The sequence below is a fragment of the Polypterus senegalus genome, chromosome 1 (genome assembly GCF_016835505.1).
Source record: "Polypterus senegalus isolate Bchr_013 chromosome 1, ASM1683550v1, whole genome shotgun sequence".
NCBI classification, from domain to species: Eukaryota; Metazoa; Chordata; class Cladistia; order Polypteriformes; family Polypteridae; genus Polypterus; species Polypterus senegalus.
The window spans coordinates 180,001,364-180,019,278 of record NC_053154.1 but is presented as its reverse complement, the minus strand read 5'-3'; the positions used below and the strand labels follow the sequence as shown (position 1 = coordinate 180,019,278).

The following is a 17,915-nucleotide window of genomic DNA, read 5'->3' as shown; positions in this document are numbered from 1 at the left end:
ATATTTACAACTAACATGTAATATTAAACCATATGAACAAGTGGTCATGTGTAAGATATGACTTAATGATCATGTATTAAATAAATGAATGTGCAAATGCTTGTATGTTTTGAAAGATTAACACAAAATTTCCTTTGAGTAATAAAATAATATATTAGCAATTCCCCTGGTGAAGTATTGACATATAAAATATTGTGTTATTTTTTAGAGAACAATACAAACATAGTACAATTTTAAAAGAACTTTAAAAATTTTGTTCAAGTAAACCAACTTACGTAGGGCCATCTGCAATAAGAGCAAGAATTTGACTAAAGTCAATAGCAAATGTCTCCAGGTCTGGATAGGGGAGGCTCCGAGGCTCTGATGCAGTTTTTGCATCATACTCTTTGTCATAAACATGGACAATTCCATCTTTCATCTTCAATTTATAATTTAGATCTTCTGGGATATTGCTCATAGAATATGGATCTTCACCAGCTTGAGGACTGGGATGAAAATCTAGGGAAGTTAAATAAAAATTCATATACACAATAAATATTAAAGCGAGGAAGTGGAACAATTCAAAACAACATACATCAAATATTAACTCAAATGGAAGTGGTTGTTCTGCTGCACAAGCAGTCTAATAGAGTTCCAATTAAAATTGTTCAGACATGCTGATGCAGTCTCCTGTAAGTAAATAATTTATAGAAATTGCATTCTGTGGACGAGGACGGCATAGAAAAAACCTGATTTATGGTGTTACATGTTGTTAAAAGATATTATTTTGACTGCTATTGCTTCTGTGTTTTCTAATATTCTGAATAGTCAGCAATGTAAACAGTAAGTTTTAAAATTTTTATGCTAAGTTGAGGACCACAGAAAACTTAGTAGCCCCTGAAAAATCTGTTAAGAAATCTTGCACTATTAAAATAACATGAAAATTCTCATAAAGTGTCTAAACTTAAAACAGACTGTCAGAAGGCTGAGAGAAAATAAAGGAAAACTAAATTAGAAGTCCATTATGAAATAATGAAGGTTCATATCAACTACTGGTAAATACAACATAGCAATCCGACTTGAGAGGCAGTTCCACTTTTTTAAACACATAAATGATAACATTGGAAAACTGAGACAATTATTTTCAACTATTGATTGTCTCTTAAACCCAGCTTTTTTGATGGACTGGCATCTCTAAAATACATCATAAAACATTAGGCTTTTGCTGCATTTTTAAAGATAAAGTAAACAATATTAGATGTTGAACCTCTTTGTGCTCATTACAGTGAATTAAATATATTAAAATAGGGTTACCTGAAGTACATTGAATAACTACTCAACTAAAACTTGTGTTCATTTCCCAGTACCAGTAGGATTTTTCAAAGAAGTTCCTGATGTACTAATTGATGGTGTAGTAGAAGTAGTTATATGTTCATTAGATAATAATGTTTTCTCAGATTCTTTAAAATAATCTTGACCCTAGTCTTGGATAACTCTAGAACAAACTATAACTTGCCTGTAAAATACTTCAAAATGTAGTTTACTTGAATAAAAACTCTCTGCTTTATAAGTTTCAGTGAAGTTTTAAATCAAAAGCACAAAAACTGCAATATAGTTTATGATTTGGTGACACTAATAAAATACCTCCACTTATTCTCTTAGACTAACCAACCAACCATTATCCAACCCGCTATATTCTAACTACAGGGTCACGGGGGTCTGCTGGAGTCAATCCCAGGCAACAGAGGGCACCAGCCCTACACAGGGCACGCACACACACACACCTTAACACCAAGCACACACTATGGACAATTCAGGATCGCCAATGCACCTAACATGCAGGTTAGTTTACCTAACCTGCATGTGTTTGGACTGTGGGAGAAAACCAGAATACCCGGAGGAAACCCACGCAGACACGGGGAGAACATGCAAACTCCACGCAGGGAGGACCCAGGAAGCAAACCTGGGTCTCCTAATTGTGAGGCAGCAGCGCTACCCACTGCTCCACTGTGCCGCCCTCTCTTAGACTATGCCCACACTAATTTATTTTCAACAAAAACAATCAATGTCTAAACTAATGTTTTCACATCTATACTAATAGAAGGCAAAGCTCTCACTGACTGACTCACTCATTCACTCACTCACATACTGACTCATCACTAATTCTCCAACTTCCCGTGTAGGTGGAAGGCTGAAATTTGGCAGGCTCATTCCTTACAGCTTACTTACAAAAGTTAGGCAGGTTTCATTTTGAAATTCTACGCATAATGGTCATAACTGGAATCTACTTTTGTCCATATATACGGCTGTAGCCTGCAGCTCGGTCGCCGTGTGAGGCGGAGTTGCATCCTGCATCATCACGCCTCCCACGTAATTGAGTGCCTGCGCATATAAGGTAAATATTCGCGGGTGAAGGACTGTGCTTATGCAAACGAAGATGAGATGGTCAGGGACACACGCTGCCGCTAAATATTTGCGGGTGAAGGACTGTGCTTATGCAAACGAAGATAAGATTGTGAGGGAGATACACTGCCGCTACATATTCGCGGGTGAAGGACTGTGCTTAGCATATTCATAAGTGCAGCTACTGTGGAAACCCTCTGTACACATATCAATAGGAAAGCAAGGTGTAAAGCTTAAGTTTATATTACGTTAATAGACACGCTGCCGCTAAATATTCGCAGGCATATCCACAACTTAATACCGGGAATGCCTGTTAAACATCTTAGATTCACGAGTGGGTGATGGGTAGTGATCACTTCAATGAATGAAACCTGTTCAAAAAACGCATTACACAATTGAGAAGGCAGCAAAAGAATATCAAGGAAGTGACGCATACAAGCATATTCATAAGTGCAGCTACTTCGGAAACAAAGCACGGTGTAAACCTAAAGTTTAAATTAAGTTCATAGACAGGCTGCCGCTGGCTTTTGTCATGCCTACGACGAATACGATTTTCGCAAGATACAAGTTTAATGAGAAGACGCAGGGTATAAATGACTTTTGATCACTTTGTAACAGAGTTAAAATTGCTGTAACAGAGTTAAAATTGCTGGTGAAGGACTGTGCTTATGTAGATGAATATGAAAGCAGGGTGTAAAGCTTAACTTTAAATTAGGTTCATAGACACGCTGCCGCTGGCGTTTGTCATGCCTAAGATGAATACAATATTCGCGAGATACAACTTTTAAGTGCCGGGTCTGAACTAACATTAAATAAAGCCGTGGACATCGCAAGATAGCACAAGAACAACTGAGAAGCTTCGATGCATGTACTCCGTGCGGCTCACGTGAACTACTGCGGAAACCCTCTGATGCTGAACAAGCCTTTGTACACATATCAATAGGAAAGCAAGGTGTAAAGCTTAAGTTTAAATTACGTTAATAGACACGCTGCCGCTAAATGTTCGCAGGCAAATCCACAACTTAATACCAGGAATGCCTGTTAAACATCTTAGATTCACGAGTACCGATTTGGGTAGTGAACACTTCGATGAATGAAACCTGTTTTCTTTACAATGGTTGACAAACACGGAATATAACTTGAACACAACACATCCTCCAAATACGAACCTGATTGAGAGAAATAATGATAATCAAATCCTTGATGACAGCAACACTCATAACAGTGACAAAACAATTACATTGACAATCATGTTACATTATTTTTAAAATGCTTCCTTTTCTTTTTCATAACTTTTTTAACACACTACTTCTTTTCTGTGAAGCACGGGTATTTTGCTAGTTGTTTATAAAAGTATCTCTGTCTACCCACTTTACTTAGTATTGTGTCAGATGGCCAGGACGCTTACCTGGCTGGGACTCCTTCATAAAGGAAGGACTGGTGGATAGAAGAGGCACAGGGCATTATCTCCCCTAGAGCGCTAGATTGTAGCCTCCCCTGGGTTGCAGCTGTGCCTCGGAATCCCACTAGGCTTCATAAGAGTTCAGTACAGCCATGTTGGGTTCCATGGGTCCTGCCATGGGGTGCTGCAGGGATTTCAGAGCTCTACTTTGTTGGGCTCCTGCCTCACCTGGAAGTGCTTCTGGACTACACTAATGGGTCACCGGAAATACTCCCGGGTCCAGGATTAAAGAAGCCTGCTGTCACTGCTCAATGAGCCAAAGTCGGGAGGAAGGTGACAAAGCTTGCTGGAGGAGGAGTGGAGACAGAAGAAGAGTGAGTCAAGGACAGAGTGTTAAAGAGTAAGAAATAAAAAAATTGCTTTCTGGTTTGTAACAGTGCTTATTGTTTGTACTGTGCTGTGCAAGCAGGAAGCAAAGTCTGTGCATGAAAGAACTTGTGTGGCATCAGTCTGTGTTGGGGGTTGGCTTCTCAGCACCCGCTGCAGGCCACAGTAATTTATATTTTATTTATGCTTACCCATATTTTACTGTCTGATGTGTGTTTATCTATGAAAATGCTATGAGGTTTTGCAATTTACTGTTAAAGTTTCAGTATGTGTAACTGTGCTGAGGCTTTACTCAATGAAGACTGTTATACAGAAAAAAACTAAATTGAATTTAACAGCAATTAATAAAATACAGGTATAAAACAAACACAATTAAAAATAAAATAAAAAAATGAAAAGATTCAATACAGTGTAGGTCAGACTTTGTCTGTTAAAGTTAACAAACTCTTAAATGGTGACTGCAATTCTATTTTTCATTTTTGAAAATACACCTTTTTAAATATTAAGAAAAATGTGAAATAACAGTTCTTCCTCATTTCACTATTTATTTTCTGATTTAGAATAAATACATTTTAACTTGTATACTTGTATTCTCATGTAAATGTTTTCTGGGGAAGTTCTAAAAAACATATTTCTTTAAAAATAAAGGAAGGTAAAAAATATTTTCCAAAGAAAGTGTATGCATTAAAATATTTGTTATACTTCTTATACAAAGGAAATCCTTTGAACTTTTACAGTGCTCTACATAGTAATTGCAAGCTTAATATTACTCAGATAGGGCTGTAATAGTTTATATTAATACTATTTTTTAATTCTTGGCATGTCTCTATGAATGTTATTTCTACATATCTGATGAGGCCTTGTAAAATGACTCTTTAAATTTACTTGATTAATTTTAGGTCACTGCTTTCCTTTTGTGGCAGGAGAGTGTGCTACAGTGGGAAGACACTATGTTAAACCAACCTTGCATTTTCCATTCCCCACTGTGCCTTAGTATGCAACCCAGAAAAAGTCAATCTACACTCAATTTAATATCAATTTAAACAATTACACTAAGGCTGTGTACTTATAAAGCACCTTGGAATGGTGTTTGTTATAGAAAGATATTTGTTTGTGTATGTGTATCTTTGAGTGTATATGTAATACTGTATAGTAACATATGAATGTTGTATTTATGTAAGTTGTGTGAGATAACCTGGCTGAAACCTTTCACCAGTTTAGCACATGATGCAGTGGGTGATCCCTATAAATTTGCACCAGAGAGAGAGAGGGTGAAGAGAGAAAGAGATTGTTGTAACATATGAGAAAGACTGTAATATTCTAGGAGGACAGATATTAGGACTACTTGATCTTATGACTAAGACAGAGAAGCCATTTTTTTTCTGGAGGAAAGAGAGGCCTTTTTGAAAAAATGTAGTACACAGCTTCATGCTAGTAAAATAGGAGTTGTGCTGCCCCGTTAACATAAATGTGTTGGAGATGAGTCCCTTTCAAGACTACTGAAAGCTCAGAGGTCCAGGTACACCTGGAACTACCTTGGATGGTGGAAACCTCGGGGGTTTTAAAGATGGCTCATTTCATGTTTATCAACTGAACAAGCAGGTGGTAAAATATGGGGAATGACATGGTGTTTTAGCTATGATTGCATAAAAACAATCCATCAGACTGATGGGTTCCAATTTGTCTTTAATAAAGCATACAGAATCCTCCATTATTAATCTCTTCTTTCTAGATGATTTTTTTATAATATGGGCATCATTTGTGACATTAGGAATTTCCTTGTGAGCACTGTATAATATCATTGGCAGTATGAACTTGTTGGGTAAACCCTAAGGATGGATCTTTGCCTTGGAGTATAACAGGAAAAATATATAAATTTGATAAAAAGTGTGTTTTTCTGTCACAATACACTGTTTTTTGTGAGGTAGTTTGGTATATCTTTCACATCCTCAGAGACATGACTTGGAGGTTAATTGGTGAATCTCAACTGGCCTTAATGTAAGTGTGGATATGTGCATATGTGAGCACTGCAATGGACCAGCAACTTGTCCATGTAGAGTACTTATGTAGGATCTCTTACTATTCCAAAAAAAGACAGAGAGAGAGATGATATAACGTACAAACAATATTAAATATGGAAGTTAGGTAGAAGGACACTAATAAATTACATTTTGGGACTATCAGTTATACTAGCCATCCCAACAGGAGCAACTTCTCTGTGCTGCAGTAGGAAAATGGTACCGCTGCCTGAAAACCAGTTCAGAGAGATTCAAGAGAAGCTTCTTTTCACAGTCAATCAGCATCTTGAATGAGGAAAGTGTCCATAACTACTGTACATCATGCCCTAATGTTGATTCTCTTATATGTTATATAACAGGGGTGGCCAACTCTGACCCTGGAGAGCCACAGTAGCTGCAGGTTTGTCTTCCAACCCAGTTTCTTAATTAGCAGCCAATCCTCACTAATAACAGATCTAATGTAAATTTCTTGACTTTTTAGTGTTTTAACTTTACCATGTCTGTTCATTCTTCAGTCACAGATTTCTTTTTTCTTTTCTAATAATACATGAATTATCCAAGTAATTTGAAGCCTAAAACGGATGAGTAATTTTCAATCTTCACTTTGTCTTCAGTTTCCTTCTGAATACTTAATTAAACCAAACAGTGAAAGATGAATGCACACTGGAGGAAATGGAGAGAAGCTAAATGTAGAACTGCTAGTTCCTATATCATTTACATCATATTGCTAATAAGAAGCAGTTGAAATAATGAATACAGTTGATTAAGACTAAAGTAAAGGTTCAAAATCTTAACAGGCGAGACAACTAAAATGAAGCAGAAAAATGTCACTTGAGCAATAAGTCCTTTATTAGCAATGAAGGATTTCGTATTTCTGACGTTGCTCTGCCCTGATTTAAAGGGTCTGAATCTTAAATAGCAAATAAGTTAAATGAATTTAAGTGGAACAAAAACAAGTCACTAATTAAGAAAATAGAATGAAAACCTGTATCCGCTGTGGCTGTCCAGAATCGGAGTTGTTATATAACTTGTTAAGCTAGTATTTATTGTTTGTTTATGACGTAATGCATACTAGAGATTCCTTAACATGCTTAAGAACTCTAATTGGATGTTACAATATCCTGCATAAAATGAGAAATGTCAGTGCCCAAATATTTAAATGAAGAATGGATAACAGAAAAACAGACTAATGACTTGTGGAATTTAATAGAGGGAGAGCAGATTTAAACCAATACATTTTATAATCGGACATAATTTCAAATGAACTCCACAAACTGAGGATGTAAGGAACATCAGAGAAGGCTTTACCAGTTAAAAACAAAACAGCATAGAGAAAATTTTGTTATTGGTATCATAATTATTTAGATATTTAGATAGGAATATAAGTAACAAGCTGGTTAAGTTTGCAGATGATACCAAGATAGGTGGATTAGCAGATAATTTGGAATCTGTTATATCTTTACAGAAGGACTTGGATAGCATACAGGCTTGGGGAGATTTGTGGCAGATAAAATTTAATGTCAGTAAATGTAAAGAATTACACATAGGAAGTAAAAATATTATGTTTGAATACACTATGGGCAGTTGGAAAATCGAGAGTACACCTTATGAGAAGGATTTAGGAGTCATAGTGGACTCTAAGCTATCAACTTCCCAACAGTGTTCAGAAGCCATTAAGAAGGCTAACAGAATGTTAGGTTATATAGCATGATCTGTGGAGTACAAGTCCAAGGAGGTTATGCTCAACCTTTATAATGCACTGGTGAGGCCTTATCTTGAGTACTGTGTGCAGTTTTGGTCTCCAGGCTACAAAAAGGACATAGCAGCGCTAGAAAAGGTCCAGAGAAGAGTGACTAGGCTGATTCCATGTCTACAGGGGTTGAATTATGAGGAAAGATTAAAAGAGCTGACCCTTTACAGTTTAAGCAAAAGAAGAGGTGACATGATTGAAGTGTTTAAAATTATGAAGGGAATTAGTACAGTGGATTGAGACTTGTATTTTAAAATGAGTTCATCAAGAACACGGGGACACAGATGGAAACTTGTTAAAGTTAAATTTCACAAAAACATTAGGAAGTTTTTCTTTACACAAAGAACAATAGACACTTGGAATAAGCTACCAAGTAGTGTGGTAGACAGTAAAACGTTAGGGACTTTCAAAACGCGACTTGATGTTTTCTTGGAGGAAACAAGTGGATAGGACTGGCGAGCTTTGTTGGGCTGAATGGCCTGTTCTCGTCTAGATTGTTCTAATGTTCTAAATGTTCTAATTAGAAATAGGGGTGATCAAGTTAAGATTGGGAAGAGCAAAGGGCAAGCAAGACTCTAAAAAATATGAATTTGAAAGGGTTGAGTTGAGTTGATGAGAATAACTGCAATAAGGGAGCGATAAGGTATCTTGATCAATATAATATAATCCTCACCAAGCTTGAATGAGTGTAAAACTTTCTGGAGAAAATTACAATTTATTTGTTCAAAGGCCTTCTCTACATCAAGCGGCACTTTACATCGAATTTAAAAGATGTAATAAATGCAAAGGCATCAATTTTAAATAATCTCAGCACTCAGCAATTCATTTACCATATGTTTCTCCGGAAACATAGTATACCAATGTATAATAAGTCTCAAATTTTGCTTTCTTTAAAAGCAAATATGTAATTTAACCCACTTATTTGAGATCAGTAGCTCATACTCTGGATTGGACATATGAGGTTGGGCTTCCTCCAAAGAACCGAGGCGAGATTCAAGTTCAAGAGTTCTATGCTGCATTGCATGAGCCAGATCTACTAGCATAGCCAATTGATATGTGGCAAGTAAAACCGCTTACAACCAAACATAGCTATGCCGGGTCATTAACACAGCCAGGGTTAGTATTTATGATTTTATCAAGTTTAGAGGCAAATTATTTGAGAATTCATTTTGCAGCAAAATGAAGTTAAATCTTCAATGTTCAGCACATGAAAATAATATTTTAAGATCAAATTATGTCACTGGATATTTATTATGAGACAATCTGGCCATTTCAAGAGTTGTGTTTGGTAGTGAACTCTTGAGTGAAAGTGGTGCTAGGAGGAGAAAAACAAACATTTTAGCAAATGGATTCAACAACTGGAAAGAATCAACCAGGTTTAAATCAGAAACACAGTGAACAAGTCAAGTAAAGGATGTAATGAAAAAAGGAGCTGATATTTTATTTAATAAAGGATTCTTAATAGCATTTACACCCTTATCCACAATACTATTGTACCCTTTCAGATTTAAAATTGTTTAGTTATAAATTGAAAAAAAGAATATTTACAACATATGGTATAGGTAAATAAATATAGTAGAGGGATATTTTCCTACCAAAAAATTACACAGAACCAAATAACTCAAAATTAAACTTGAATCTGTGGGCATTTAATCCACCCACTGCATAGCCCAGCAATACATCACCTGAGTGATCCAGCAGCAGATACATAAAGTAATGCAGTGACAAAGGGACACTGCTATTTCTTCTTCATCTTCTTGGAGATTTACCAAGTTACCTTATGAAACGTCTTTGATAAGCAAGGAATACTTTCTGCTTTTATAAAGTACATTTCTTAACTACCTTGAATTAACAATGAAAGCCACATTAATTAGAGAACTCTGAGTACAAATCACAAAGCTATAGAAGAAATACATTATTCTGTTTAGCAAACTACAGATGATATGGACATTACTTTAAATTGCCTGTATTGTTTACAATAACTGTTAATGTTGGCAGTTACATTATATAAAAGTCACATAATGCATGAGATCATAAGAGCTCATATGTCTCATATAGATCATAATATCTCATATGTCTAAGATAGCAACACACTGCCTGTAGCATCTGAGATTCTGGAATTAGTATAAAAAACCTTGTTGGTTTGCAGCAAAAATCTATTTAGGGATTCAGGACTTTTTGATCTTTTCAGATATAAGGCTTGTGTTTTGGCTTCTCATTTGGCAGAAAAGCATCACTTTTCTGTATTTTGAGCATGAGTTGCTCAGTGGTCTTATGATTTATTTGTTCTCATTTTCCCAACTATTTCCAATCTGGCAGAAGAAAAACAAATATTGCATGTAAAAAAAGTTTTAATCAAATATTTGAAAAAACACCTTTTGATTAACTATTAAAAAAAACATCTTTTGGTTAAATATTTCTACATTACCGTACATGTAGGAAGAAATTAATATGCATTTGTATTCCAGTTCTCAATAACTCACAATTACTCTGCTTTTATATTTCCCTGTTGGTGAGAGAGTAAGGTAAACAAATGGGTTTGCCTGAGTTTCTCCCATTTCTGCTTTTACTCTTACAGCTTGCTCTCTCTTAATGCTTAATCACACTTAATGAATCTTCCAGTGATTTTCAATTGTAGATGTCATTTAGATAATTTTTGCGAGCAGGGGACAGTCTTGTGAACGTCACTCATGTAGTGTCTAGTCTGACATCCCCAGCCACTAGATCCAGCCAGTCGGCAATTTGCCAAACATTTTTATCTTAAGTCATAGAGGCAGGCACTATGTGTGCTAGAGCTGAAATCTAATGAGTGCTTACCTGGCAGTACAATTCCTACAATGCAGGCAACAAGGGATAAGAAAACAGACAGACAAAAGTCAGACTCATCTGTCTAATGTCTTTTGTTTGTCACACCACAACAGAATAAGAAAAGGAAGACAGAGGGTAGAGATTGCAGCTGAATTCTAAGTATAGCACCAGTATAGTCGGACAGCATTTTATTGGCAGTCAGAATGTGGCAAGCTCATGATACTTTGGAAACTGTGCTTGAAAGTCATCAAGGAGTTGTGTAATTTGTCATCCTCAGCTCTTTCTATTCGTGTAATATGATGATTTCAGGTGACAATATCAGTAACTGCATTTTTCAGCTTTGAAATCCCCCCTAACCCAGAGGCCGTGTGATACACTAAAATAGGAAATATATCTGACGATATGAAGAAAACAGTAGACATCTACTGACTAATTACATGTAAGTGGTCATTTGAGCAAAATAGGCAGAGTTATATTTTAAAGAAAATGAAAGTTAAAATAAGAGAGACAGAGATAAACGAGATACTGTATGTAGAAAACAACATTACAAAAACAACTATGTGTCTGCACTTTCAATACACAATCTCCAAAATTAAAAAATCGATAATATACTTTCTTTATTATTATATACCGAAGATGTAACAATAAACCCCTTTGCCTTACTGAAAATGCTCCAATACCTGGAATAACTTCATCTTCAACATTCCATATTTCATTTTCAGCACTTCGTAGGAATTGAGCAGTAGTCCTTGGAAATCGGTGATAGGCAAATTTTGTGTACTTCTCACGAATAAGTAAGGATTTCAGAAGACCCTGTGCAGCATGCTCATAATCCTCTACTGTAATCTAAAAGGAAAAAGAAATAATCAAAAGCTATTAGACAACTGTATAGAATTTAAACAATTTATTTCAATGTGCAGAGTATGTACAAGATACATTAGAAATGTGAATAACAACTGTATAAATCCTTTTTACTACAAGACTACTGTCACATGCCTACATTTCCTTCTCCCATTTAAGCTTCACATCAAACACGTTAGACAAAGTACTCTCCCTACTACTCTAAACATGCAGTTAACTGTTGCAGATTATTAGACAAAAATTCAGATTACAGGAAATCATTTTCAAGTTTCATTTTAAAAATAATTTTGTTTAATATGATAATATTTATAGACCTGAACATCAGAAAGCACTTCAAAAAAGAATCCAAGATTATTAGTATACTTAAAACATTTTAAAAATATAGACATTATGCTAGTAATCTGGAAACTGAAAAATAATAATAGTCAAGCAATAGTAAAAAAAATGTTTACATATAAACAATGCATCTTAGCTTATGATTTACAGTTGAATAAATAAAACCCTCACATTTGTGTTCCCAATAAAGCTGCCTGTCCATTCACATCCTGAATCTGCTTTATTTACATATCATGGAAGAAAATTTATGGATTGACATTGACTTTCTAAGAGGATTATAAGTATTCTGTGTTTCTGTGTTCGATCTTTCACTTATATTTATCAAAAAAAATGCATTTATTTATGGATTTATAGTGAAGATGATGACCACTATTGATGGAAGTGTGAAAGCATGTACATCACCAGTGCATGTACATTAATGATAACATTTACAACTTTATTATCTTTTTTATCACCAAGATACAGAGGCATGAACTCAAATGACAGACTATTGTTTCTGATACAAATACAATTTCATATAGACTAAAGTCCCATCACATTGGTGTTACGTTTTCATTTAAAATACAGTCTTTTGAGCAGTAAACGTGTGATATAGTACATTTTAAGCTCTGGACAAGCAAGAAAACATTGAATCTTCTGTGTGACTGTACAAATAGCATAGACAAAACAGGACAGACTCACCTCTTCTCATTATGATAACAAGACAAATGCATTTTATGGGATTTTAGGGAAATTACACCACCAATTAGAGCTTAAAAGTGCAACAGCTGACCCTGTGCCATTAAGAATGATTTTTTAAATGATTAAAATAGAGCTAGAGGGCAGCAAAAAGCATTGTGGAAATGATGACTGTGGACCTCTTAGTTCAGTTTCTTTCAGGATCGTTTCACAGTTCTGTGTGTTACAATCAATGTGGCAAAATGTAAATAAAACAAGCACAATAAGATCTTTGGCAATTAAAAATACCCACAGGTCATGTTGATCTTGTCCACTGTCAGGCATGGATGTTTGAGACAACATTTCCCTAATGGATGTGAATTAATTAAATTATTTCATTTTAATTTCTGATTTTGTTGTGTTTAACATCTGTTACAGAGGGGCCCCAACATCCTATACCTGCATTCTGGCAACTCAGGGTATAATATGCTCTCAAAAAGTTCTGATGAGAAAAAAAGTAATTTAGCAATCAAAGTTAAAGGGGATGAGAGTTCTTGATTTAAGATATGCTGCTGCAAATGCAGTGGAGACAGAAATGAAGGTAGGCCTTTTGTTGCAGTATGCTGAAATTATGGAAGCAGCCCACATCTTGAAACATCCCTAGCTACACCCACTTAAAATATAGAAAACACTTTATGACAGAGAATTTGTTCTCTGCAGTTCAATTACAGGATACTTTGGTATTCTTCATAGATCTTGTCAATGTGTTTATATCATTTGATCAACTCTGTTATAAAGAAGAAACTTCATATTCCTAATATACCATTTATTCCGATGATTATCATGATACTTCCTCTGTCTCCATGGCTGCTTGTAAGTTAAACAAGCATTTAAATACAAATTATAAGCTACATTTCTCTGTTGTTCAAACTTTTTTGGGTTAGGTCTGTGCTAACCTTTTTAAAGGTTATGGGTATAAATACTGGACAAAACTGGACCAAAAATAACCAGCCTGGAACCCGTAACAAGAAAAACATGATGTTGCTTATTTGAAGAAGATAGTTCAATTTTTTCAGTAAAAAAAACCATTGTACATGAATCTCAGCATTCAGGGTGGATATCTTGGAAACTGCTTGCTCTGAAATGTAGTCATCCACATGCTCTACACAAAATGAAAAAACATAATTTTCCAGTAAACAAACTCTAATTTTAAGATGTGAATATATGTGTTTTCATTTTCCACTGACACATATACAGATACCACGCCAAAATGAACTTTTCTCAATGATTTGAACATCATGAATTCATATTCTGAAGTTACTTCAGTAGTAAATTTTTGATCAAATCACCAAATTTACTTTTACATGGAAGGAAAAAATACTGTTGGAGAATTCATCCAGGCAAGACCCCCTTGACTATACTATTTTCCCCTACATATCTTGCTTTTTCAATTTTATTTAAAAGATGCACATTGAAACCATTTTTTTGGGATCTAGAATACAATTACAATATCAGACCTTTATCCCTGATACTTTTAGTCCAACCCAGAGATCCTCACTCACCATGTGGCTTATCATTCAGTTGGGCCAGACATACACTGGAATTCTTTTTTAAATGAATGTAAATAATTTGAATTTGAACATCCTTCTTAAATAATGTGTACCTATTTATATTATACTCATCTCCATCTTCATGATTTATCCTAGTTTCAGCTATTATAGTAACTTCACATGTACTTGTATAATATTGTAATTATGTGAGATACACATAACTTCAGCTCACTTCATCAATTCTTGATATTCCTAGCATCAAAACAATAATATGAAATATTAAAATACTTATTTTATTTTTTTAACTATGAGTTGCACTTTTCAGTGTTTTCTTTCATATTTGTATTAACACCACTATCCTTTCCTTTATGTAAAATTATAAACCCGGCCTGTTCCAAACTATCCACCTCATCATTCCATAATCCTTGACTAACCTACTTATATACCCCTCCATAATACATTTGTGCCCATTCAGCTCAAATGCAGATTGTCACTGTGTTACAGGTGCCATCTGTTACAGAGGGGCCCCAATATCCTATACCAATGCTATAAACCTATGACCCTCTATCCGACACCAAAATATAAGCCATATGTTAAAACTTCATGTTCAAGTTCAAGTTTAAAGTTTAATATTATGTGTACAGTAAAAAAAAACATGTTTCCCTGTACAATGAAATTTTTTCTTTGCTGTCCACACCAAATGCCAAAACCAATATATAAAGATAAACATAAATAATAAGTCGCAGATAAAAAGTAACAGAGGCAATATAATGTATAAAAACACAATAGAAGTATAAAGTGTAATTGTGCAGGTAGGTGTGTGATGAACAAGTCAAATGTAGTCGTGTGAGGTAGATAAAATGAGGTGAACCATGGTTATAAACTCCAGTCAGTTATTTAGGAGTCTAATGGCCTTGGGAGAAAGAAAGAGCTCTTTAGCCTGGAAGTCCTGCATTTCATACTTCTATACCTCCTGCCTGAGGGTAGAAGTGTGAACAGTTTGTATTGAGGGTGGGTGGGGTCTTCCCTGAGGATCAAAGCAGTCCTCTTTCAGACTCTGCAGTTGTAGATGCTCTGCAGAGATGGGTCCTGGTGATCTTCTCAGCAGTCTTTACCACTTTCTGCATGCGTTTACGGTCCATAGCAGTAGTGTTGCCATACCACACGGTGATGCAGCTGGTCAAGATGCTCTCAACAATGCAGCTGTAAAAGTTGCAGAGGATCTTAGTCGACATACCAAACTTCCTCAGCCTCCTCAGAAAGTACAGCTTTGGGTGGTTCAGTGTGTGTGTGTGCCTCCACTCTGTGCTGTTGCTGGATGTCTCAAAGCGGGTGTAGAAAGTGTTAAGATCATTCAGCAGACTGTCTGTGGAACGGATTGTGCTGGTGGTGGTCCTGTAGTCTGTGATGTGCAGTAGGCCCTGCCACATACTTCCAGAGTGAGCAATAGAATAGAAGCCCTCCAGCTTCTCTCTGTACTGCCTCTTGGCTGCTGTGATGGCTTTTCTTAGTCCGTACTTTGCAGTTTTTTACTCCATCATAGTGCCTGATCTAAATGCAAGAGAGCGGGCATGCAGCATGTGGCATACCTGATTGTTTATCCAGGGCTTCTGGTTGGGGAACTTCTGGTATTGTGGGCCCAATGTTGTCAATACAGGTGCTAATGTACCCAGTCACGTACTCTGTATCTCCTCAGCTCTGTTCTGCAAGGCCCTGAAACTGTATCAATAACTCCAACTTTAGGGATGATGTCCCTGTACAGTGTGCACCTTCTAACTTCTAATTCCAACCTTGACTTTCCTATCTATACCTCCCACAGATGCACAGTTACTCTAAAGGACACCTGGGCAAGATATGTAAATTCTGTACTATAACACAGGCTAACTACCTCCATCACAAGTTTAGCAACCCTTAGAGTTCAATGTGTTGGGATATCTGGCATCTCCCACATATGTGGCATACTGGAACGCATACTAGAAGTGGGCCTCATTCAGTCAAGCCTCCAAAGAGTCCAACATCAAACATGACTCAAACAGATACCTGAACATGCTTTATTTCTGCTGCCCTTCTTTCACTTTGAGCCCATTACTACTTGTATCTTTATATAGTACTGAACTTCCACTTATTCCTGTCTGCTTCTCCAGATGACTTTTTTCCTTTATTGTAGCCCATTATTATCTTATTTAACACTGCCTCTTTAATGTGCTCTTTACCCTTGCTTTATTACTAGCACAAATGCTGACCAGCTAATGTTTCGTATAATAGAATTAGGAAGGATTAATTTTCAACTGTTTAATTCCTTCCCTTAGGACAACTCACCTACTTACTGTACTTAGTATTAACGACAATGACACAGTTAAATATTTACTTACAATCCAAATGCCATTGCTTCTGCTTAATTCAGCTTGGACTTTTCCTGTCCTGTGCTACAACAGCCCCTCCTCAGTCCCCATCTTGGCAAATTTGAAAATTTCTAAAGCTGTAAAACATACTTCACAGCCCCTTAGTGGTAGCCAAAAATAAAGATTTAGGAACAGATGTCATAATTTCTTTAATTCTGAAGAAATTGCATAGAAAACACACATCTCTCATTTCATCACTAAGTCCAAAAGAATGACATTACCATTATTTCCACAGATTTCAGTAGATAATCTCTGCATATAAAATATTAAAAATTAAGTAAATTTCCTGAAAAAAAGATTAACATGTAGATTTATTATTCAGTTGACAGAATTATATAATTTTTAATAGATGTATAGACAAGTGCAACAAAGGATTGCTTCCTGCGTTGCTGTTGGTTGCTGCTGAGCAGTTGCTTCAGTTCACCTTATCTGATTTTTTTCTTTCAGCTTTATTCCTTTTAAAAACTTACTGTATTACAGAAACAAAATATCATTGTAATCATTATTTTTCTTTAATTATTTATCTCTGATGGGCGGCACAGTGGTAGCACTGCTGCCTTGCAGAAAGGACACCAGGGTTTGTGTCCTGGGTCCTCCCTGTGTGGAGTTTGCATGGTCTCCGCATGAGTGTTTGGCTCCTCCCACAGTCCAAATACATGCTGGCTTGGTGGATTGACAATACTAAATTGGCCATAGTGTGTGTGTTTCTGTGTATATCTATCTATATTAACCCTATTATTATCTATTACCTTCCTGTGGAAAGCTGGCCATGAATTGTCAACAGTCTGCGGAGAGCCATCCCTAGTAAACCAAGAAATAATCCATTCTTCTATCTATTATTAATTGATCAAGCTGCTAAAAACCCCACAGAGAACCCTTACTCTTTGATCCAAAGTTAATCAGTTGTACCACTCAAAACTTTACAGAGAGCCCTCTGGTCTACAAAGAGATTCTAAAAAGGATCCACTTGACAATAAGGTTGAAAACCATTATAACTTAAATGACGTTAAAATTACAAAACTCAAACAAGGAAAACAAAAGGATATCTAGATGCGACTGTAGTCCATGATGCATGAACATTTCACTATATCCTATAATTTACTAGGGTGACTACATGTCCTGGTGACAGGGGCAGTTCCAATTTCAGGCTATGCATCCCAATAAATAATTGGAAAATATCAAAATACCCTGGTTTTAACAGACTGTCCATCTAATAAAGTCTTTCAGGGTTAGGGTTACAACAGTGAGCACGGAACTCCAAGATGGAACTGCTCTTGATTAACAGTTTTTGTTACATTTAAACATAATCACAGTGAGCAGACAAAAACAAAGCGCTGACATTTATTTATTTATACTACAAGC

The 17,915-nt window shown here is 35.9% G+C and overlaps 1 protein-coding gene across 3 annotated transcripts in view; it reads right to left on the bottom strand.

Annotated features, from left to right (window-relative positions):
* LOC120535743 (AMP deaminase 3-like) overlaps positions 1–17,915 on the bottom strand; it is a 187,899-nt gene that overhangs the window by 34,502 nt on the left and 135,482 nt on the right. For all 3 annotated transcript variants that reach the window (XM_039763779.1, XM_039763788.1, XM_039763796.1), the window contains 2 exons: positions 11,428–11,593; positions 276–498 (listed from right to left, as the gene is read on the bottom strand). In XM_039763779.1, the coding sequence (XP_039619713.1) occupies positions 276–498; positions 11,428–11,593 (389 nt within the window). The remainder of the gene's footprint in view (positions 1–275; positions 499–11,427; positions 11,594–17,915) is intronic.